This window comes from Dipodomys merriami, unplaced genomic scaffold (assembly GCF_024711535.1).
Source record: "Dipodomys merriami isolate MVZ:Mamm:240054 unplaced genomic scaffold, mDipMer1.0.p SCAF_2734, whole genome shotgun sequence".
In the NCBI taxonomy this organism is placed as follows: Eukaryota; Metazoa; Chordata; class Mammalia; order Rodentia; family Heteromyidae; genus Dipodomys; species Dipodomys merriami.
In genome coordinates, this window is record NW_027204198.1 from 8,867 (window position 1) to 33,712 (window position 24,846).

Below are 24,846 nucleotides of genomic sequence, written 5' to 3' on the forward strand. Positions count from 1 at the left end.
TGGAACAAAAAGTGAGCAGGAGCTTAAGTCCCTGAGTTCAAATTCCACTACTGGCACAAAAGATGAAGACATGTAGATGTGAAATGTGGGGAATGGTAGCTTTAAACCATGGAAACAGAAAAACATACAAATGGGAATATTACATGTTTAAGCAAAAAGGCCAGATTTATAATAAACCATTGGTGAGTAGGTGTGGGCCTGTTTATGTTCTATGGGAGCATGTGGAATAATTTATGAAACACCAAATAGATTCCAAGTAGCCAAATGTGGATCAGGATGAGGTGGTACTATGTAGTGAATTATGGAAGAATAGGATATACATCTTAGATATTCATATACATTTTTCTAAATGGATTCGTCAGGAATTTCTCAGTCTTCCTGTCTGTCTTTCTGTGTTTGTCTATCTCTTTCTCTATTTCTGTCTCTCTGTTTCTGTCTCTCTTTCTCTGTGTCTCTGTCTCTTTTTCTGTCTGTCTCTATCTCTGTCTCTGTCTCTGTCTCTGTCTCTGTCTCTGTCTCTCTCTCTCTCTCTTTCTCTATCGCTTTTCCTTTGTCCGTTTGGTTGTGGAGCTGGAACTCATGTTGTGGACACTGTTTCTGAGCTTTTTTTGCACAAGGCTAATGCTCTTCCACTTACAGTCACAGCTCCCCTTCCATTTTTTGGTGCTTAATTGGAGAGAAGAGTCTCATGGACTTTCGTGCCTGATCTAGCTTTGAACTATGATCCTCGGATTTAGCCTCCTGACTAGCTAGCAGCACAGGCGAGATCCACAGCATCCACTCAGGAATCTTTTTTAAACCTGATTTTCTAAGAAATCACATACATGTTTCATAGCAAAGTTTGAAGTCTGACTTCAATGTGACAAGAAAAGAATTTTGTCAGCCTGAGACAATTGAAGATCCTGGAGTGTTGTTTGTTGTTGTTTGAGTCTGGAACTGAGACATATACAAGCTTCTGAAGTACTACACCATTAGCTTTACAATCTGAGTCTAGGGACTCAAGTTTATATAAAATGTGAGCTCTCCATCATGCATACCTCCGAGATATGGTACATGACTTCTGCATTTCTATTGGTGTTTCAAAAACGATTCTATTTATATAATTGTTGTTTTGTAAATCTGGTGGTAGAGCTGCACACTTCTAATCAATCAGAGCAACTGGGAAGACAGAAGTGAGAAACTTGAAATTGAATGACATCCGGAGGCCAAAACTCAACAGTTGGTCTGAAAAATAATTGTAAACAAAGAGCCACGGCAAGGACTAAGTCACGGAATACCTGCTTACTAAAACATTTTTGGGCAAAATGCTTATAGAATATTGATTATCAATATATAAATATATAGTGGTGTGTACATATACCATTGATTAAAAATAGATTAATATATATTTGAGTGTGTGTGTGTGTGTATTTATAAAGTGAACATAAGGAAATTCAGTAAACTCTGTATGAAGAAGACGGTGTGAGCTGGCCACCTGAGGCACAGGCCTGTGATCTTTGTGATTTAGGAACCTGGGTTCTGAGTTTCAGGGACTCTTAACCCCAGGGCCTTAGATTTTCAGACGAGGCCTCAGCCCCTCTGGAGCCTCACATGGACATGCGCAGTGGGAGGACGGCTGGTGCGCATGCTCAGACTGGCAATGCAGCCCATCCGGGACCGCCATTGCAGCTTCTAGGAGAGACAGGGGTCTGGAGCAGAGAAGTTGGCGCTGAGGTCCTGTCCTGGGGGAAGCGATGAGGAAGGGCAGCCATGGGGAAGGGAGGCCTGTCAGGAAACCCCGCAAGGCCTTGTGTGCAACAACCAGATATACAAGTCATTATGTTGAAAACGAACTTTACAACTTTGGTGGGGAGAGAGGAGGGTTCGGTGGGAAGGTAGGGGGAGAATTGTATGGGAAGGGGAAACAAAGGAGGAGGCTACAATGCTTGATAAGAAATGTACTCATTATCTTGCCCACGTAATTGTAACCCCTCTGTACAGTATTTTCACCATAAAAAAAAGAAATAAGTCACCACATTCCATCCACACACTTGGTGCAGTGCAATGATGGCTTGTTCTGATTAGTCACGGGCTCCTCCAACTGCTCTGGAAGAGCTAGTAAGTGGAGAAGCTGGTCAGAGATGGGCATGTTGTGCATTAGATAATGCATAAGTTCATTCAGAGTGTCTATGTTCTAGTTTTCATAAAAGTCATCGGAGCAAATACCATCCACATGGTGAAGACAGAACAAAGGGTGCTGTGGACAGATTGGGGACAAGGAGAATCAGAGGCCACATTCCCCATCCTGACCCTGTCATAATTAACTCCTTTCTGGCAGGACTCCCATGCTGTAGCTGTGCATTCTATACCCAGACTTGCATTTTGGGAAGGAGGAGGAGACTCCTGTGAGCAGGATGTTCCTCACAACCCACTTCTAGAAACTTCTGAAGGACAATTCTCCAAAATTCTCACTGTGATAGGCCATGAGAAGGTGGTTTATCTACAGGATCTGACTTTGTACACACAGTACTCCCAGTCATCCCTGAGAGTCCACAACCATACCACAGCTGTGTCCTCTGCCATCCACTCACATCCCAAGCCTCCGCTTCCTGGTGAAAACCCAAGTGGTGTGCAAACGAAAACTTTGCACTTTGAATGAGAAGCTCAAAAATCCAAGTTTGGAGGACAGCCCTTCCCTTGCTCCCAAAGGCCACTTACTTCTTCACTTGCTCATCTTCCTCACAGTTAGGGCACAGCAAACTCTACCTGAGGGAAGAGAGGAGGAATTCAACTCTATGACTCTCTCTCTCTATTTTTTTTTTTGTTTGGTCGTGTGGCTTGAACTCTGGGCTTGGGCGCTGTCCCTGAGCTCTTCAGCTCAAGGCAAGAGCTCTACTGCTTGAGCCACAGCGCCACTTCCGGTGTTCTAGTAGTTTACTGGAGATAAATGTCTCACGGACTTTCCTGCCTGGGCTGGTTTGAACCACCATCCTCAGATCTCAGCTTCCTGAGGAGCTAGGATTACCGGAATAAACCACAAGCACATGGCTCTATGACCCTCTTGTTCAGAACTAAGGGGAGGCTTATGGGGTTGGCTAGTGCCCAGATCAGAATATAAAAATAGAAGTCAGGTGAGATATGTCTATAAAATCCTGAGAAAATTTTAAGAGGCTTGTATGAGTAAGTCCAGGTGGCAGTGCCACACACCTCTAATCCTAGATTAGAGAGGCTGGGAAGCTGAGATCTGAGCAGCACAGTTCAAAGCCAGACTGGGCAGGAAATAGCTAGGAAATTGTTATACCCATTCACCATCAAAAAGCCAGAAATGGAGCTGTGGCTCAAGTGATAGAGTGCTAACTTTGCGCACAAAAATCAGGAGAAATCCTAGATTCTGAATTCAAGTTGTAGGATCAGTGCTCAAAAACTAAAACTAAAAATAAAGAAGTGCTTCAGAGGTTTGTAAATGAGCAAGCCCAATATAATCCTTTGCTCATGGCTCAGTAGGCACAGGGTGCTCAGGCCACCCCTCCCATCCCTCTTCTGGCTAAGTTACTACAAGGCCTCCAATACAGCTTCTGAAGCCTTATTTAACAATGATAAATGTGCTTTACCAGGGCCTCAACTATGTGAGGTCTGAAGTTGGCTGCCTCTGGTTCATGCCTGTAATCCTAGCCGCTCAGTAAGGAGGCTGCTGAGGCTTCTGGGTTGCACTCAACCTGTACAGACAACTCCTAGACACTATATTCTTTAGTAAAATAGGAAAATTCTAGAAATGCATGTAGAGTGTCAGCCTTCTCAGGAAAAGAGAAATATGCCAAAGAGAGTAAATAGAGGGAACATAATATGTTCACAATGGAGCCACAGAATCCTGTATGTTCTAGTCCTGAGAAATTAGCCAGAATGTGCCCCACTTTGTGTCCCTTCCCATGAGAAGACTCCAGGGAAACAAACTGACTCAGACAGGTGCCAAGTGTTCACAACACGCAGCCAGGAGGGGCTGAGCAGCCCAGGGCTTGAAGGGGGAACACTCACTGTTTGAACAGAATAGCCAGCACTTGCTCCATTATCCCACACAATCTGTCATTATGTAGGAAGAGATCGCCTGTGTGGTAGGCAAGGGACCAGGTTCATCGCCAGCATCTCCAGCAGGACTGCCTCCGGGCTCTCCACATTATAGGGCATATTCAGGGTCGGGGCTCCATCACTGTATCCCTAAGATGGTAAAGAGAATGGATCTTTCAAACATGGAAATGGGAGCACACTTCAAGTTGAGTAACTGCCATAGATTGGAATGAAAACCATAGACAAAGTGACATATCATGATGGACACTTAAAAGCACACAAGAAGGCCTCCTGACTATACCTCACCTGAGTTGGCTGGTGTTTCCATTGATTCCTTGTTGGAAAATGGGCTGAGGGTTTGGACTTGAGCTGAAAACGGGACCAGCCTGTCCAGGCTCAAATGAAGCACCCACCCCTCGCTTTCCCAACCTTGCTCTCCTGAGCTTCCAAGACAACATGAGAACATCTTTCTCGCTCCATGCTCGCTTTAAACCTCGACCCTCAGCGATGTCTGTCTTCTAAGTATTTCAGTTCATACGTGTAAACCAAATGAGCTCCTGGCTTTTAAGGGACTCTTTTATCCAATTAACCCCAAGAAGCCAGAAGTAGGTCGGGATAGAACAGTAGCCTTGAATGAAAAAGCTAAGGGACAGTACTCAGCCCTGAGTTCAGCAGTGCCAGCACAAAATACATGAACAATATAGGAGAAAACATCAACAGGATGTGCTCCCACTGTACTTGGTACTCTGTACTAAGGACTCAAAGTTATTTTTCTTTCTTGTGATTGTTTCTAACAAATGTATAAGATGATATCTTTGTTGCTTTGTATGTCCCTCCCCCATGGGATAACCTGTTTTCACTGTATTTGATGTTGGTATAATCTGTGGAGGGGAAGGACAAAAACAAATGGTTTATATAGGGATACAGGTGGACCCATTGCAACAATGAGATGTACAAGATGTTAGGTCGAAAAAGGTACATTACAATTTTGACCCGCAGGGGTAGGGGGGGTGGGGGTGGGTAGGAAGAACCAGGGAGATGGGAAGGGATGGGAAGGTTAAACAAAGTAGGAAGCAACAATGCTTGATAAGAACGTACTGGTACATAATTGTCACCCCTCTGTAAGGTATTTTCACAAAAATGAAAAGAAAAAAAATAGTACATGGTAAACAGTAACCATTGTTACATGATCCCTTTGTTCACCAAACTAGTAAATTCATCTCTGCCATACATCCCGACTCCACTTGAGGCAGAGAGCACTAACAGGAATGAAATAGAAAAATGTGTCAAATGACGTTGCAAAGCTCACTTTACCAAGAATCCTGTGATCATCACTCATGCCACTTCTCCCCGCATGCTGGTGGCTGTTGGTGACTGTGGGAGATGCTGGTTTTTGATCAGACAGTGTTCACAGGCACACAGAGAGGGTCCTCAACAGCTAGCAGAGGGGATACGTCCATTCTCACCATCAAGTCACAATACCCATGGTGGGGCTGTTTTGCTGGGAGGCTTCTATACTAATGCTCTGTGTGTGTGTGTGTGTGTGTGTGTGTGTGTGTGTGTTTGTGTGTGTGTGTCTGTGTGTGTGTGTGTGTGTGTGTGTGTGTGAGAATACGCATGGTGGGGCTGTTTTGCTGGGAAGCTTCTATACTAATGCTGTGTGTGTGTGTGTGTGTGTGTGTGTGTGTGTGTGTGTGTGTGTGTGTGTATCCATTTCCTGGCCTACGTAATTGAGGATCCAAGTAGGGGGCCCAAACTCTAAAAGATAAAAGATTTGGAGCCAAGGGCTTGAACTTAGTGTAATTTTCCCCAGCGTGGAATAGATGAAGCATTCGGTAAACTGTCGGGTCTTGGTCCATCCCAAGAAAGACAGACAGGGTCAGCGGATAGGTAAGTGCAGCAGTTTGCCCCTTCCCCAGCCTCCCTTAGAGCCGGGGAGACAATCAGACTCAGCAGGGAGTCGAATCAAGCAGGAACTCAAACTCATTTATTAACACACAGCAAGCACTTTTTAAAGCAAAAATGACCGGGTGGCATGGCAGGGAAGGAAAAGGAACCAATCACTGTAAAGGTCACACCTTATCATGCACCTAAACTTCCACTGGCTGGTTACACAATGAATGTGAAGCAAATCCGGCTCTGCCCACTCAACTCCCTCTCAGCGCCATCTTTGCTGCCCAGTGCCCCACAGTATACCACTATGTATGTAGTTTACACTCATTGTCAAGTAAATGAAACCACCTTTTTCATTGTTAGAACACTTGGAAATGTGTCAGCTGATGTGGTGGTGGATTAGGCTATGGTGTGCTGGAAAATATGTTAGAAGAAACTCTAACTTATTAAATATACATACAGATGTGAAAATGTATTTCTGCCTACTTGTACATGTGGGGCTAGGAAACACACACATATTTCCTGGCTCTGTTGAAGAACAGATGCCTCAGTAGCAAGGGCAATATTTGGTGCTCACAGCCTAATTTATAATGGCATTTTTCAATATAAGAAATTGTCAGAACTGTTGAAGAAAGAATTGTTACTACCTCTGGATGGAAAGGAATACAATTAACATGGATCAGCATAAAAACCTGTATTGTCACAAAGAAACTGGCAAATAGGAAATTAGAGAAATGCCACAATCAACACAGATGCAATAAGCTGTGCATGTGAAAATGCTGCTGCGGAAACCTTACACAAGTAAAAACTATAAAAATGAGAAAAAATAACACAAACACTGTGCAAAAAAAATTAAATGAAAGTAACAGCTGCATCAGGTGTGTGTGTGTGTCGGGGTGTGTGTGTGTGTGTGTGTGTGTGTGTGTGTGTGTGTGTGTGTGTGTGTGTGTGTGTACAAGTGATGGCACTGGGGCTTAAGTTCAGGGGTTGTTCTCTAACTTGGGTTTTTCAGGGAGTGGTGCTTTGCCATGCCTTCAGTCCAGAATTTTTGGTTCCTTAACTGGAGATTCAGTCTCATGGGCTCTTCTGCCCAGTTAGACTGTGTAGTGCCATGATGGCAGCCTCTTGCAAAGCTAGAATTACAGACCTCAGCCACTGAAATCCCCTTGTAGAATTAATATGTTAATAAAAGATTTAAAATATGTCACCAACAATACAAGAAAATGACTGAATGAACAGCACAGTGTAGGGAATTTTTGGTTGGGTATTGTGTATTTCCAAATGAACTTTTCAGATACTTTAGAACACAAGGACATGGAGCATAATCTCTGACATGTTAAAAACGTACTACTAGCCAGCTAGTTGCTGGTGGCTCAGCTCTTTAATCCAAGCTACTCAAGAAGCTGAGATCTTAGAAATGAGAGTGGAAGCCAATCAAAACTGGAAAGTCCATGGACTCTCATGTTGAATTAACCACCAAAACCTACGAATGGTACAGTGGCTCAAGTGGTGGAGCATTAGACTTGAACAAAAAAGCTCCGTGATAGCCTCCTCGCTCTGAATTCAAGCCCCAACACTGGTACAAAACACAAAACGGTCTAGGTTTTGACTTTGTTTAGTTTTCTTTTTCCACCAGTTCTGGGGCTTGGACTCAGTGCCTGGTGTCTATCCTGAGAGACTCTGTGCTCAAGGCTACAGCTCTAACACTTGAGCCACAGCACCATTTCTGGTTTTCTGATGGTGTTGTGCAGACAAGTGTCTCATGGAGTTTCCTGCTCAGGCTGGCTTTGAACCATAATCCACAGATCTCAGCCTCCTGAGTAGCTAGGATTATAGGTATGAGCCACCAGTGCCCGGAAATGGCTAATTTAATAGAAGCTCAAAATATTTGGAAATGAAAAAAAAAAAGGAATTTGTAAGGTGCCAGTGTGTCAGGGCTATTATCATATTTACTCAAGAGCCCAGGATCTCAGAAACTGAGTTTGGGACCAATTCAGGCAGGAAAGCCTGAGAGTCTCTGACTTCCAATCAAGAAAAGTGCAAGTGATCTATGTGAAAAGTGATGGAGCCCGAACCTTGAGCAAAAACACTAAAAGACAGCACCCAAGCCTTGTGTTCAAATCCCTGGCCAGAGAAACACAATGTTTTAAAAAGGAGTTTTACTTCCAACAGATGTTGCAGACAGTCTTGGGAGTCTCATTGTTGCAATGGGTCATTCTGTGATCATGTTTCACCATTTTGTTATACTCCTTCCCCTCCCCAAATTAGAGAAATGTATATATAAGATGCAATGTACAAGAATCAAATACAGTGATTACAGGGATGTACCACAGAAAAGAAAATAAGACAAATAATTTCACTGTTCACTAAGAACAAAAACAAAGAAAAGCCTCTTGTGTCTGTATCTTGGCCCTCGTTTTGCCTAGCATCTTGTTTTTGTTGTTCTTGTCCTTACTCTTTTTTTAGTTTTATTTCACAATTTCACTAGGAATGCAATTTTCAATCCCGGTATTTGGTTTTGTTTATTCAACTCACTCTGACACCCAGCCCAGTTACCCAAATATCAACCCTGAACTTCTAAGAAGCCATTCCCAGCACACCAACCACCAAATCCAGCTATGCATGTGATGGACTTACCTTACAGAGCTAAACCGGGGTACTGTTCTCAAAGTCTGTGAGGCTTCGATCTCCAGAATACCAACAGAAATCTGCAGGCAGAACTGTGATCCAAGTGGTAGAGTGGCAGCTCTGAGGAGGGGAAAGGAGGGGGCAGAGTCAGGGAGGACACCAAGGCCTTGAGTTCAAGTCCCAGGACTGGCACACACACACACATTAGAAGAGGAAATAACAAGGAGAGAAAGCTAAGGCATTCGATGACCCTTACTGGCAATACACCCACCATCACCCCGAAACACTCCCCAGACCCCAGGGAAGCCGTTCCTCCAAACCTCCGTGTCCCCTCCAGACCAGCCAGACACCTAAGGGACTCACCTCAGACAATGCCCGCCGCCCTTCCTCTCAGCAGCACACCTGCGCAAACCCCACTGCTTCCTGCACCCCGTGTGCTGGGGTCTGGCCGTCCTGCAGGCTCCACGCCGGGCAAGGCACGGGAGGATGCACTGCCCGGCCTGACAGCAACCATTGCGGAGCCAGGCGCCCAAAGACCGCGGAGGCCGCACGGGGCGGCACAGCCAGGCCCGAGCCCCAGAAAGGACGTCCACAAGTTCCCGCTGCACACAAGGCCTTGCGGGGTTTCCTGACAGGCCTCCCTTCCCCACGGCTGCCCTTCCTCATCGCTTCCCCCTGGACAGGACCTCAGCGCCAACTTCTCTGCTCCAGACCCCTGTCTCTCCTAGAAGCTGCAATGGCAGACCCGCAGGGGCTGCATTGCCAGTCTGAGCATGCGCACCAGCCGTCCTCCCACTGCGCATGTCCATGTGAGGCTCCAGAGGGGCTCAGGCCTTGTGTCAAAATCTAAGGTCCTGCGTTTAAGAGTGCCTGAAACTCAGAAACCAGATTCTTAAATCAAAAAGATCACAGGCCTCTGCCTCAGATGGCCAGCTCACAGCGCCTTTTTCATACAGAGTTTGCTGAATTTCCTTACGTTCACTTTATAAATACACATACACACACACACACTGAAATATATATTAATCTATTTTTAATCAATGGTATATGTACACACAACTATATATTTATATATTGATAATCAATGTTCTATAAGCATTTTGCCCAAAAATGTTTCAGTACGCAGGTATTGCTCTGTGACTTGGGACTTGCCCTGGGTTTTTGTTTACAATTATTTTTCAGACCAACTGTTGAGTTTTGGCCTCTGGCTGGAATTCAATTTCTAGTTCCTCATGTCTGTCTTCCCAGTAGCTCTGATTGTTTAGAAGTGTGCAGCTCTACCACCAGATTTACAAAACAACAATTATATAAATAGAATCGTTTTCGAAACACCAATAGAAATACAGAAGTCATGTATATTATCTCAGAGGTATGCATGATGGAGAGCTCACATTTTATATAAACTTGAGTCCCTAGACTCAGATTGTAAAGCTAATGGCATAGTACTTCAGTAGCTTGTATATGTCTGGGTTCCAGACTCAAACAACAACAAACAACACTCCAGGATCTTCAATTGTCTCAGGCTGACAAAATTCTTTTCTTGTCACATTGAAGTCAGACTTCAAACCTTTGCTATGAAACATGTATGTGATTTCTTAGAAAATCAGGTTTAAAAAAGATTCCTGAGTGGATGTTGTGGATCTCGCCTGTGCTGCTAGCTAGTCAGGAGGCTAAATCCGAGGATCATGGTTCAAAGCCAGATCAGGCAGGAGAGTTCATGAGACTCTTCTCTCCAATTAAGCACCAAAAAATGGAAGGGGAGCTGTGACTGTAAGTGGAAGAGCATTAGCCTTGTGCAAAAAAAGCTCAGAAACAGTGTCCACAACATGAGTTCCAGCTCCACAAACAAACGGAGAGAAGAAAAGCGAGAGAGAGAGAGACAGAGAAAGAGACAGAGACAGAAAAAGAGACAGACACACAGAGAGAGACAGAAACAGAGATTGAGAGAAATAGAGACAGAGACAGACAAACACAGAAAGACAGACAGGAAGACTGAGAAATCCCTGACAACTCCATTTAGAAAAATGTATATGGATATCTAAGATGTATATCCTATCCTTCCACAATTCACTACATAGTACCACCTCATCCTGATCCACATTTGGCTACTTGGAATCTATTTGGTGTTTCATAAATTATTCCACATGCTCCCATAGAACATAAACAGGCCCACACCTACTCACCAATGGTTTATTATAAGTCTGGCCTTTTTGCTTAAATATGTAATATTCCCATTTGTATGTTTTTCTGTTTCCATGGTTTAAAGCTACCATTCCCCACATTTCACATCTACATGTCTTCATCTTTTCTGCCAGTAGTGGAATTTGAACTCACGGCCTTAAGCTCCTGCTCACTTTTTGTTCCATGCTTAAACATATAACTTCAAGCATGCTATGAGTTCCTGACTTTTGCTGGCTCATTGGATAAGTCTTTCAGATTTGTCTACAGGGGATGATTTGAAGCTCCATCCTGAGGAAGTATAGGGCATTCTTGAAGCTACAATTTTTGAGATGGGCCAGGACACCTGGCATGTCTTTGTCCCTCTGGCTAAGTCTTCTGTCTTCTACTGATGATGGCTGTTACCTATTTCCTATGTATTCTGTCAAATACTTTTCCCTCAAAGTAACATTTTGGTGGTATTTTGAGGTGAAATGTCCTTACATATTTGCTCAGAGTAAAGTGGGTGTGCGTACAGACTTGAATTCACTAATGGAAGAAAGTCCCACATACAGAACATTTAATCTGGCATAAGTCTCAATAGACAGAACAATTTTCAAGGACATCTGGTTTGCTATGTCCTAGAACTTTAGTAATAGCCTGATCACCCCATGCAAGCATGGGTTGGGTTCCTTGCCCCTCATAGTGCACTGAACTGTTCCCTTCATAGCCAGTAAGTGTTGTTGGACAGCTCCAGGTCACTCTTTTGCCTTTACTCAGGACTCATGTGTCTGGGACTTCAGAATGTATAAGAAAACAAACCACAGCATTTAGCCTCCATAAATTGTACAACATAAACATATATTGTTAAAAAATTTAGAAGAATAAAAAGAATGAACATTTTACAACAATCAGGACAAAAAGAAAAAGAGAGATATCCCCAGGGAGAGGGGAGGGAAGCTCTAAGTCTAGGCCGGCTTCTAAGTTGCCGTCAAACATAAATTCTGCCTCATAATCCTCCAAGGGATCTGCCTCCTCATGAAAGATTGGAGTTGCTCCTGCAATTGCCGGAGAGGCAGATTCTAATTTCTCTGTTGCAGATTGGCTATGCTTCATCAGGACAGATTTGTCCAGATGTTCAGTGAGGACAGATTCACTTTCCTGAGCGGCATCTAACGTTGGGACCTCACTTATTGCTTCCTCTGAACACAGACTGGGGACATTTTCCATCAGCCCCACGTGTGCTACTCCCTCCAGCACGCCAGGAGGAGTGGTGATTTGGCCCTTTTTGAGCTGATCTGGGCCACCTGTGAAAGTCAGAGGAAGACAATCACTATTACCTTCTTCTTTCTTTGGGGTCCCTACAAGTTCAGCTCTGTCACATGTGGGGTTCACAACCAGTGTCTTATCCACAGGACTCACAACCTTTTGGGGCCTCACTGCAAATGCATGCAACCCCTCTACATGCACATGCTTTGTGGAGTCCAGTGATGGCTCCAGATCTCCATCCATCACCATCCCTGACATCACCGAGGGCTTCTTTCTTGGGAGGTCAGGAGAAGCTGCTCTACGGCGGCCAAAGCCTGAGACAGAGAAATCGGTAAAGGAGTTTGACAGTGGATTCAGGATGTGCACGTGGAGTTCAATTTCCATGAGGCTCTAATGGAGGAAGCTGTAAAAGTTTACTTTGGACTGAACACTGATGAGAAGGTAAGGTCTTTCCCAAGAGTGGCTAAGCCCAAGTGCTTTCTCCAATAGAACCCACATTGCCTGGTAGAGAGTATCATAAAAAGACATTCTTACAACCTGGGGGGTAATAAGGGCTCTCAGGCAATTAGGACCATGCCTAGAGGCCCAGGCGCCATCCCTACTCACAAGCTCTGAGGTGACCACACAGAGACTTCTTCCTCTGTTTCTTGGTCTCATTCTTCCCCGTCTCCTCCAGCTCATCCAGATGAAAGTGGAGATTGAGGACCAGATCTGAGGAGGGCATGTGGAGCATGGCATAGTGGGTAAGTTCTTTCACCGGGTGTCGGTTCTGGGGCTCTCGGAAATCTGCAGGGTAGCAGTCCATCCACATGGTGAAGATGGAACAAAGGGTGCTGTGGGCAGATTGGTGACAAGAAGAGTGAGTGCCTGCCCTCCCTATCCTGGGCCTCCCAAAGACCTTTCTGCAAGGCTGCTATATGCACACTTGCATGTTGGAAAGCAGGAGGAGACTCCTGCAGGCAGAGTGATCTTCACCAGCCATGACTAGAAGTTTCTGAAAGATAATTCTCCAATATTCTCACTGTGCTAGGTAACAAGAAGGAACTGATTTTGTATACACAGCCCTCCCTGTCATCCCTGAGAGTCCACAACCACAACACAGCTGTGCCCTCTGCTACCACTCGAACCGCAACCCTCTGCCCCTAGTGGAAAGCACAAGTGATGTGCAAATGAGAAATCTGCACTTTGAATCAGAAGCCTCAAAGATACCATTTTGAACGAAGGGGCCTTTTCTTTGTGCCACAGTCCACTTACTTCTTTACTTGTTCATCCTCCTCGGAGTTACGGCCCGGGAACCTGTACCTATGGGAGGACAGGAGGAAGTCACCTCTCAGCTTCTCCTTTTCTGCCCACACAGGACACATATGCGATGGGCTCATTCCCAGATGGGAATGGAATCTGACACATAAATAAGTAAGATACAGTTCAGTAAAAATTCTGCTAAGAGACTTATATGCATTGGTCCAAGGTAAATGTGACAGTGCTCAATTGGTTTCCCCTTATTGGTGATTGATCTTTTCTCCTTGACAGCTTTAAGGATCTTTTCCTTGGTCTGATTTGATCCTGTGTGGATTATAATGTGACGGTGGGATGTCCTATTCTGGTCTGGTCTATTTGGAGTTCTAAAAGCTTCTTGTATCTGAGTAGCCCTATCTTTTTGCATGTTTGGGACATTCTCTGCTAGGATCCTGTTAAACAAATTTCCTAGACCATCAACTTCTGTCTCTAGGTGCTCCTCTACACCCATTATCCTCAGATTAGGCCTTCTGATGGTGTCTTCCAAGTGTTGAATAGATCTATCATATTTCTTGGATTTGTCTTGGATGGTTGGATGGTTCTCTATAATACCTAGGCTATCTTCAATCCCTGAATTTCGGTCTACTGCATGGTCTCACCTACTATCAAAACTTTTTACTTTGTTTTTTATTTCTTTTCCTTCTAGTTGGTCGGCTTTGATGGCTTCCAATTCTTTATTGGAGCTTTGTTTTAGATCTTGTATGAACATCTTTACTTCCTTAATTTGGTGTTCAGTGTTTATTCTCAAATCACTTAGTTGATTGCTTATGGTTTCTGTGGACTCCCATACTTTCTGTTGGGTTCCATTCACCATTCCCTTTGTGGCTCCCTGACTTCTTTCAGCTCTCTGTTTATGGATTCCATGAATGCCTTTAGTGATCTTTCTGTGTTCTCATCCTGCTCTGTCAATTCCTGTATTACTCTTTGATTAGCTTCTTCACGTTCATGTATTTCCTGTAGTTCTCCTTGAGTGTTCTCAGCCTGTTGAAAACATGGTTATTTTCATTTGTAGAAAGACCACAATAGGTTTTCATTCCTTTGGACACCTTATGGAACCAGTGTCCTGTTGAGAACTCAGGAAGAACATCTTGTCTTATGTGTGGTGGTAGATTCCATCGGGGTCCCTGAATTAGCCTTCCCACCTGCAGCCAACTTGGAAGAAGATCATGTGTTAGGTCTTGCCTCCCTCCTCCCTGGGCAAATGCATATTTTACTTTTTGTCATCATTTACTACTTACTGTTTTAATGGTATTAAAATGTCCATGTTTACATGATGTTGCACATTTCTTGAATACAAAAGACTGTGGTCTTTTCAACCTCCAATCTGATGTCATGGGCACATGAGGCCTGAGTGGGAGGCAACAGAGTGTGCTGGATCTGGAGAAAGATTCTGCTGGATTTACAAGGAATTGGTAACTAGAGGGAGCCACAAGGAATGCAGGCAGTGGAGGATGCAGCCTGTGCTGACATAGGACCATTGATGCTCAGAGACAAAAGCTCTGTGTTATATCACAACAGGTGTCTTTGAAAGCTGGTCCCACTTTAATCTCAAGCCCCCACCTCTTACTAGGCATGACTTCCCCTTTCCAGGTGCCAGGGTAAATGTTTGGATATGTGAAGCTCTCTGCCAACAGCGAGCTAGTCTGCACTCTGCAAATATAGAACCTATTACTTTGTAAAACTAGAGTTAATTCCCCTAACATCAACTTATCTGACAGAAAAGGTCAGATAAGTTGATGTTAGGGGAATGAACCCCAAAATAAATATTCAAATGTTTTTTTGTTTTTTTTCCTTTCATGCATTTGTTTCCATCATATTTATAAAATGGTTTCTATTTTGATTTGTATGTCCCTCCCCCACAGTATCATCCATACTTATAGTGTATTAGATGTTGGTATAATTTGTGTAGGGGAAGGGGAAAAAATCGTTTAACTAGGAATACAGGTGCAACAATGAGATGTACAAGTCATTATTTAGAAAAATGACCTTAACAACTTTGGCGGGCGGTAGGGGAAGGATTGGAAAGGGGAAGGGAAGGCAGATGGGTAGGGATGGGAAGGGGAAACAGGGATGAGGTAACAATGCTTGATAAGAAATGTACTTGTGGGCTGGGAAGGTGACTAAGTGGTAGAGGGCTTGCCTTGCATGCCTGAGGCCCTGGGTTCGATTCCTCAGCACCACATAAGCAAAAAGAAAAAAGCTGGAAGTGGCGCTGTGGCTCAAGTGGTAGAGCGCTAGCCTTGAGCTGAAGAGCTGAGGACAGCGCCTGGGCACAGAGTTCGGGCCCCACGACTGGACCCAAAAAAAAAAGAAAGAAATGTACTCATTATCTTGTCCATGTATTTGTAATTCCTCTGTACAGTATTCTCACAATAAAAAATAAATAAAATTGAGAGCCAAATAAAACTGCTCTTCATTAAAAACAAAATCGAGTTAAATATTGCTGCACTTTTATGCTCTCATGATGTCCGTGGCTTTGGGGGTTTTCATGACGATTTCCTAAGTCTGCATGAGGGTTGACATGGACTGTAATTGATCAAGATGACACAATAAGAGACCCAGCCTGGGTTTGAAGAACGGTGTGGAATGAATTTGCTGAACATCTTAGCTCATTTGGGCTAGGCATTTTTCTGTATAAGAAGTCATTTTGTCTGCCTTGTTCCCATTCATTGTATCAATAACAACAACCTCTAACATGTGAATAGATGTACTTTTATATTCTGCACAAATAGAACAGTGTGTCTCTTTATTCCAGGTTAAGAACAGTTCTGAGTCTCCCTGTCTTGAAGCACACGTTCTGTGAATCCTTGAATTTCATCTGCTCTCTCTCCCTAGGCAATGGATTCTGAGAGGAGGCCTGGGCTGTGCCGTGTGGCAGAGGTGCATGTGCAGAGGGAACAAGGCTGGTTGGCATGCTGCAGTGGGAAATCCAGAAAGTCTGGCAATCACCAGTTCAGTGAAGAGGACTGAGGGTTTAGGAGGGAACTCAGTGTGCTCTGTGTGGGGCTTGTGGAGGGGGGAGAGTAGTGATGGGTTTTGTGGGGCTTGAACTTAAGGTCTGGGCACTGTCACTGAGTTCTTTCACTCTACCACTTTGAGCTACAGCTGGAGATAAGAATCTGATAGCATTTCCTGACCTGGCTGTCTTTGACCCATGATCCTCAGATCTCAGCCTCCTGAATAGCAAAGAATACAGGCCTGAGCCAGAGACACTGAGTTCATACTGGTTTTTTTTGGGTTTTTTTGGGGGGGTCCGGTGGTGGGGCCAGAACTCTTCATCTCAAGGCTAACGCTCCACCACTTGAGTCAGAACGCCACTTCCGGCTTTTTTTCTTTTTCCTTATGTGGTGCTTAGGAATCGAACCCAGGGCCTCAGGCATACAAGGCAAGTGCTCTACCACTGAGCCATCTTCCTAGCCCCATACTGTTTTTGTGTATAGCCTATTGGTGGTAAAGAAGACTCATTTACTCAAGAAATAAAAGACAACTTTGTTTCTAACATAATTATAAAGTTATTTCTTTGTTGCTTTGTATCTCCCTCCCCACAGTATAACCCCTGATTTCACGGTATTTGATGTCAGTATAATTTGTGGAGGGATAGGGGAAAAACAAATAGTTTAAATGGGGATACAGGAGGACCCATTGCAACAATGAGATGTCCTTATGTCGAAAACAAACTTCACAGCTTTGTGGGGGGAGGGATGGCATGGGGAAGAGAGGATTGGGTGGGGTGGGGAGGGGAAACAAAGGAGGAGGCTACAATGCTTCGTAAGAAATGCACTCATTATTTTGCCCATGTAATTGTAACCCCTCTGTACAGTATTTTCAAAATAAAAAAATAAAAAGAAATAAAAGACAACTAACAAGGGAGATGGTTGATCAAAATCTGCATGTCTAAAGGAGGACTTGGTAACATTGTGACAGGAAAGCTAAATTCGAAATTTTGGGTTATTTTCTGTATTCACTAGTGATCCCTGTATTGATTCCCATATATTGTTTGTTTTTAAAGGATCCCTGGAAAAATTGTGGTTATTTTTATAGCATTCAGGGATCAGTGATCTCTGTGATTTGTGTCATTTCTTTTCTCTCAGACTCAGTATTTCTTTCTTCAGTTACACTTTTTTTGTTTGTTTCTTTTTAGCAGTGGTGGGGCTTGAACTCTAGGCCTAGGTGCTGTTCCTCAGCTCTACAACTCAAGGGAAGCACTCTCCCACTTGAACCATGGCGTCACTTCTGGTTTTCTGGCGGTTTATTAGAGGTAAGAGTGTCATGGACTTTCCTGCCTGGACTGCCTTTGAACTGGAATCCTCAGATCTCAGCCTCCTGCGTAGCTAGGATTACAGGCCTGAGCCACCGGCGCCTGGCTCAGTTACACATTTCTATGCTACTGTTTCTGCCCACATTGTACCCCATGAATTTTTCCAAAATGCAAGACTCATTTATTGTATATGTTTATCATGTATTTCTATCACAGAGGCAAATCTATTTTTAAAATCAAAGACTATGAAAAGATATATGTTGATACATCTGCTTTCCATTTCTTTCCCTGCAAATTCCCATTTGTCTGGTACAGGGGAACTTGACTATCTTGTCCTCACTTAATTATGAATCCTCTTTTCAGCACTGCATAGCTTTTGCTTATCAAAACAAACATGATTTACTTACACAACACACTGCTAAGGCCTCCTTACTCAGATACAACTCTGGAAATATCTTCATTTACCTATATTTTGTTAATAAGTACATGGATTGTACAGATTTGAGTTGTGGAGGTTTTCTTGTTGGGGACCAATTTCTTGTCTTTTCCCTATTATCTTTGAGGTAAATTTTCATTATTTAGGCTTTATACTCTCATTGATGTGAAAGAATTTTATAAGCATGGTTAATGTATTTTGAGTTTCATTTTAATTGTGATTTTGATAACTGTAGTTGAGTAATTAAGTCAGCTCAGTAATTGAATCAGTTATATATAAATATATATTGTATAGTATGCAATATGATATTACAGATACTTGAATGCATTTTAAAGAAGGAGTGGCCTATGATATTTTGGATCACGAAGATATATTGTTTCACAAAACATTAAAATAAAACCCATTATGGTGAAATTAGTGATTCCATGTGTTGATTCACATATAGTGTTTTTTTCTAAAGGATTCTGGGAAAAAAGACATGGTGGTTGTTTTTATAGCATTCACATCATTATATCAGTGATCTGTGTGATTTTCCTAATTTCTTCCCTCTCAAACTCAGTATTTTTTTTAGTTATGCTCTTTCTTTTTATTTTTCTTTCTTTTCTTTTCTTTCTTTTTTTTTTTTTTTGGCTGTCATGCGGCTAAAACATAGGGACTGGGTGGTGTTCCTCAGCTCTTCAGATTAAGGCAAGCGCTCTAGCGTTTGAGCCATGGCACTACTTCAGGTTTTCTGGTGGTTTACTTAGAGATAAGAGTCTCCTGGACTTTCTTGCCTGGGTTGGCTTTGAAGCGTGATCCTCAGATCTCAGCCTCCTGCATAGCTAGGATTAGTGGCATGAACCATCTGCATCTGGCTCAGTTACACATTTTTTTTTTTTTTGCCTCAGGAAATTTTCCAAAATAGAAGACTCATTGATTGTATATGTTTATTGTGTATTTCTATTTAAGAATCAAAGAATAGGGGCTGGGAAGGTGGCTCAGTGGTAGAGCGCTTGCCTTGCATGCATGAGGCCCTAGGTTCGATTCCTCAGCACCACATAAGCAGAAAAAGAAAAAAGCCAGAAGTGGCACAGTGGCTCAAGTGGTAGAGTGCTAGTCTTGAGCTGAAGAGCTGAAGGACAGCGCCCAGGCCCAGAGTTCAGGCCCCACGAGCAGACCTCCCCAAAAAAAGAAAAAGAATCAAAGAATATAAAAAGATATATGTTGATACATCTGCTTTCCATTTCTTTCCCCGCAAATTCCCATTTGCCTAGTACAGAAGAACTTTATTATCTTGGCCTCACTTAATTATGGATCCACTTCTCAGCACTGCATAGGTTTGGCTCATCAATTACAAGGAAGATTAACTTACACAACACACTGCTAAGGCCGCCTTACTCAGATACAACTCTGGCAATATTTTTACATATCTGTTTAGACTTTTGCCTGTATTTTGTTAATAAGTACATGGGTTGCAGATTTGGGTTGTGGAAATTTTCTTGGTGTGGGCCAATTTGTTGTCTTTCCCCTATCATCTTTGAACTAAATTTTAATTATTTAGGCTTCCTAAACTCATAGATGGGAAAGCATTTTGCAAGCATGGTTAATGTCATTTGATGTTGATGTTAATAACTGTAGTTCAGTAATCCAGTCAACTCAGTAACTAAATCAGTTATATATAAATATATATTATAGAGTATACTATATGATATTCTGTATATTTGAATGCATGTTAATGGAGGAGTGGCATATGGTATTTTGGGTCTCAAATACATTGTTTCATAAAACATTAATATAAAACACATGGATGGAAAAATTAGTTATATATCATTGATTCTGAACAAGTGAATATAGTTAAATTTGCCAAATGCTGTTGCAAACAGGCGTAATGAGTTGGGCGCTGTAGGCTCACGCCTGTAATCCTAGCTACTCCAGAGGCTGAGATCTGAGGACTGCAGCTGAAAGTCAGCCATTCAGGAACATCCATGGACTCTGATCTCCAAATAAACATCGAGAAAAGTAGAAGTGGTACTTCCCTCAATGAGGTAGAGCCCTAGCCTTGAGCTGAAAAGCTGAGGGACAGGGCGCAGGCCCAACTTTCAGGCCCCACAAACAATCGCCCAGCCCCCCAAAAATGTGCGATGGCAGGTAATGAGCTGTTCATATGTAGCTCAGGCCTGTGATCCTAATTAATCAGGAAACTTGCTTCTGAGTTTCAGAGGTTCTACCCTCAGGGCACTAAGTTTTGAGAGAAGACCTGGGCCCCTTCAAGGACAAAAAGAGACATGTGCAGTGGAGGATGGCTTGTGCCTGTGCTTGGATGGGAAATCCAGAAACTGAACCGCCATTGCCACAGTCGAGGAAAGATGAGGCTGAAGAGGAGCAATGTCCATGCTGGGTAGGAAAGTTCCACGAATCTCTCATCTCCAACAGACTACAAAAAGCTCAAAGTGGAGCTGTGTCTCAGGTGGTAGAGCACTAGCTTTGAGCAAAAATGCTCAGGGATAAGGCAAAGGGTCCAAGATCACAAATGCGTGGGCACATTCAGACACACACACACTAACACACTCACACAAACACACACACATACAAGCATTGTAACTATTGTATCTTAAATTCCTATGCAGAGATTGGACAACAGCTCAGCAATGTGTGAAATTCCTTTTTCCCATTTGTGTTGAGGGAGGAGGATGGATCATGGGACACAGAAGCAGAGACTTCAGAGGCAAATATATAAACGATTAGCTTGTTAAAAGGAAAGGAGCAGTTTTCTACCTTAAATCCTATATTCTTTCAAAGCTATAGCAAAACAAGTCCTGGTCATCATAAAAAGACAATGCAACACTTCTCCATTTCTCTGTTTGCCTCCATGAAATATTAAAGTATAAAAAATAAATTTCTCACTTAGAAAAATGGACATGTGTAAAAATAGCTGATTATAAGTGTATTGTATATTTTCCAATACTTCCTTGATTTTCCCATCTCTAAGTATTTGCATTAGCTCGAGATGACACCACAGAGGGGTTCCATGGACCAACAGATTAGGCTACAGAAAGTAAACAATGGCCTAGGATGTAGATGTCAAAAATATGTGCTGGAAAGATGTGGCAGTCAGAGAAAGCCCTGAGAAGCAAAATGATTTGAGCCACATGAGAAGAATAGTGACAGATAGGCCATGAATGTGACTTAGGAATGACTCCTGGAAGCTGAGAACCTGCCAGAACCTAGGACTAGCAGATTAGGATTGGACAAACAAGGTGTGCTGTTAACTGTGTCTACATGTACACATTGCAATATTGGGTGGATGGGAATATTTCTTGTGTGAGGAAGCGGCAGAGGTCATTGGGCCCTGACAGGTGACCTTGCCTCCTTCACAATGGAATAGAACATGGAACCCTGATAGCAGGCCACGGTAACTCACAGTTGGCTCAAGCCAGCTTATTTGGCCTGTGACTCAGGAACCAGAAACATGTTCTTGTGCTGTATTCGCAGGTCTCGAGACTCTGGTCTCAGCCAAGAGCAGTATGGGTGCCTCAGTCAAAGCTGTAGACACTGGATCAGTGGCAAGCCACGAACCAACCATCTCAGAGATTTGTCCAAAAAGAAACCTAGGAAATCACAAGGCAAGGTATACTCATGATAGAAAACCTACTTAACCTCAACCCAGCCCAAAGTAGAACCTTCTTAGGTGATTGGTCTATACTGAGATAATGCTTTCTACCTAGTTTTCAATCCACTCTATCACAATTATTCATTTGTAAGTGTTTTCATTTCCATCATTTTTAATAACTCTATTTCCCACCTCAGTGTGCCAATGAGTCAGGCCTGAGCCTGAATGTGCCATGCAATATATGGAGCCCAGAGGCAGGCCTGCTGGACGTGCTGGTGATGAACCTGATCCCTGCCTACCAGAAAGGCGATCTCTTCTATGTTGGAAACTTCCTCCACAATTATAGACAGTGGGGGACAATGCAGCAAGTGCTGGATATTGTGTTCAAAAAGTGAGTGTCCCCCTTTCTTTGCATCTGGGTCTTTTCAACCCCTCCTTGCTTAGTTGTGGAATACTTGGCACCCCTCTGAACCTGTTGATTTCATGGGGGTCTTCTCACAAGAGCTTGGCATGAGACAAAGAAGTACATACCCTGCCTAGATTCTTAGTAGTGGTCTGCCCAGGACATTTCCCAGAGAAGCTAGTGGACGTTCAGAAGCTTGCTTACTGAGGGGCTAGGATTACAGGCATGTGCCAGTGGCACCCAACTTCTGCCCTCACCTAGGTGAGGTTCTAGGAAATCACATTTCCCATGAGTAAATAAGGCTTCATTAGCAATTGGATGTCTGTGAATAATGTAGACCCAGGAAAGGCTAGGTGTGGGGAAGGCGGGTGAACTGGAGGCTGAATCACCTCAGAGACCTCAGGGAGGGATTATGGTGGCTTTACATATTTATAACCCCTGAAGCTTTTATGTTTTTGTGTGTGTTCCAGTCCTGCAACCTGAACTCAGGGCCTGAGTGCTGTTTCTTTGGTGCTCAGAGCTATCACTACAGCATTTGAACCATAGGTGCAATCTGGTCTTTTAGAAATTAGTGTCTTTAGACTTTTACTGACTAATATCTGAGATCTCATGCTCCTGATTAGCTAGAATTTGAGGTATTAGCCACTGGCACATTTTCCTTGGACCAAATGCATATACCTCTCATAGAAGAATTTTGATTGAACTGTATAGACATATCTCACTTGTTTATGTGTCAGATTCCATTCCCGTCTGGGAATGAGCCCATCCCATATGTGTCCTGTGTGGGCAGAAAAGGAGAAGCAGAGAGGTGACTTCCTCCTGTCCTCCCATAGGTACAGATTCCCGGGCCGTAACTTCGAGGAAGATGAACAAGTAAAGAAGTAAGTGGACTGTGGCACAAAGAAAAGGCCCCTTCGTTCAAAATGGTATCTTTGAGGCTTCTGATTCAAAGTGCAGATTTCTCATTTGCACACCACTTGTGCTTTCCACTAGGGCCAGAGGCTTGGGATTGGAGTGGTGGCAGAGAACACAGCTGTGGTGTGGTTGTGGACTCTCAGGGATGACAGGGAGGGCTGTGTGTACAAAATCAGTTCCTTCTTGTTACCTATCACAGTGAGAATATTGGAGAATTATCTTTCAGAAGCTTCTAGACGTGGGTGGTGAAGATCACTCTGCCTGCAGAAGTCTCCTCCTGCTTCCCAACATGCACGTGTGCATATAGCAGTCCTTGCATAAAGGGGCTATGGGAGGTCCAGGATAGAGAGAGCAGGCACTCACTCTTCCTGTCACCAATCTGCCCACAGCACCCTTTGTTCCATCTTCACCATGTGGATGGACTGCTATCCTGCAGATTTCCGAGAACCCCAGAACCGACACCCGGTGAAAGATCTTACCCACTATGCCATGCTCCACATGCCCTCCTCAGATATGCTGCTCCACCTTCATGTTCTTCTGGTTGAGCTGGAGCAGACTGGGAAGAAAGAGACCAAGAAACAGAGGAAGAAGTCCCTGTGTGGTCACCTCAGAGCTTGTGAGTAGGGATGGTGCCTGGGCCTCTAGGGATGAGCCTAATTGCCTGAGAGCCCTTATTACTCCCCAGGTTAAAAGAATGTCTTTTTATGATACTCTCTGCCAGGCAATGTTGGTTCTATTGGTGAAAGCACTTGGGCTTAGCCACTCTTGGGAAAGACCTTACCTTCTCATCAGTGTTCAGTCCAAAGTAAACTTGTATAGCTTCCTCCATTAGAGCCTCATGGAAATTGAACTCCACGTTAACATCCAGACACCACTGTCAAACTCCTTTACCTATTTCTCTTTCTCAGGTTTTGGCTGCCATGGAGCAGCTTCTCCTGACCTGCCAAGAAAGAAGCCCTCGGTGATGTCAGGGATGGTGATGGATGGAGATCTGGAGCCATCACTGGACTCCACAAAGCATGTGCATGTAGAGGGGTTGGATGCATTTGCAGTGAGGCCCCAAAAGGTTGTGAGTCCTGTGGATAAGGCACTGGTTCTGAACCCCACATGTGACAGAGCTGAACCTGTTGGGACCCCAAAGAAAGAAGAAAGTAATAGTGATTGTCTTCCTCTGACTTTCACAGGCGGCCCAGATCACCTCATAAAGGGTCAAATCAGCACTTCTCCTGGTGTGCTGGAGGGAGTAGCACACGTGGGGCTGATGGAAAATGTCCCCAGTCTGTGTTCAGAGGAAGCAATAAGTGAGGTCCCAACATTAGATGCCGCTCAGGAAAGTATATCTGTCCTCACTGAACATCTGGACAAATCTGTCCTGATGCAGCTTAGCCAATCTGCAACAGAGAAATTAGAATCTGCCTCTCCAGCAATTGCAGGAGCAACTCCAATCTTTCATGAGGAGGCAGATCCCTTAGAGGATTCTGAGGCAGAATTTATGTTTGACGGCAACTTAGAAGCCGGCCTAGACTTAGAGCTTCCCTCCCCTCTCCCTGGGGTTATCTCTCTTTTTCTTTTTGTCCTGATTGTTGTGAAATGTGCATTCTTTTTATTCTTCTCAATTTATTAAATATATATGTTTATGTTGTACAATTTATGGAGGCTAAATGCTGTGGTTTGTTTTCTTATACATTCTGATGTCCCAGACACATGAGTCCTGAGTAAAGGCAAAAGAGTGACCTGGAGCTGTCCAACAACACTTACTGGCTATGAAGGGAACTGTTAGTGCACTGTGAGTGGCAAGGAGCCCAACCCATGCCTGCATGGGGTGATCAGGCCATTACTAAAGTTCTAGGACATGGCAAACCAGATGTCCTTGAAAGTTGTTCTGTCTATTGAGACAAATGCCAGGCTAAATGTTCTGTATGTGGGACTTTCTTCCATTAGTGAATTCATGTCTGTATGCA

General features: G+C 43.6%; 1 protein-coding gene across 3 annotated transcripts; it reads left to right on the plus strand.

The window, feature by feature from the left end:
• Positions 1-15,722: 15,722 nt before the first annotated feature.
• On the plus strand, positions 15,723-24,536 carry LOC138837681 (uncharacterized). Of its 3 annotated transcripts, XM_070036632.1 has the most exons (8): positions 15,723-16,164; positions 17,426-17,542; positions 20,171-20,355; positions 21,450-21,585; positions 21,765-21,958; positions 22,804-22,851; positions 23,275-23,501; positions 23,794-24,536. In XM_070036632.1, the coding sequence occupies exons 3-8, from the start codon at positions 20,243-20,245 to the stop codon at positions 24,507-24,509; spliced, it is 1,434 nt and encodes a 477-aa protein (XP_069892733.1). In that variant the 5' UTR covers positions 15,723-16,164; positions 17,426-17,542; positions 20,171-20,242; the 3' UTR covers positions 24,510-24,536. The 3 variants fall into 3 exon arrangements, with proteins under 3 accessions (XP_069892733.1, XP_069892731.1, XP_069892732.1); XM_070036630.1 differs by lacking the exon at positions 15,723-16,164 and having other exon boundaries at positions 17,054-17,542; XM_070036631.1 differs by lacking the exon at positions 15,723-16,164 and having other exon boundaries at positions 17,054-17,542; positions 20,177-20,355.
• The last annotated feature ends 310 nt before the right edge of the window (positions 24,537-24,846 follow it).

Coding starts and splice junctions, on each gene's coding strand:
- LOC138837681 (XM_070036632.1), top strand. CDS start 20,243: ATGTGCAGTGGAGGATGGCTTGTGCCTGTGCTTGGATGGGAAATCCAG. Junction 21,586..21,764: donor CTAGGAAATCACAAGGCAAG/GTATACTCATGA, acceptor TTCCCACCTCAG/TGTGCCAATGAGTCAGGCCT. Junction 21,959..22,803: donor CTGGATATTGTGTTCAAAAA/GTGAGTGTCCCC, acceptor GTCCTCCCATAG/GTACAGATTCCCGGGCCGTA.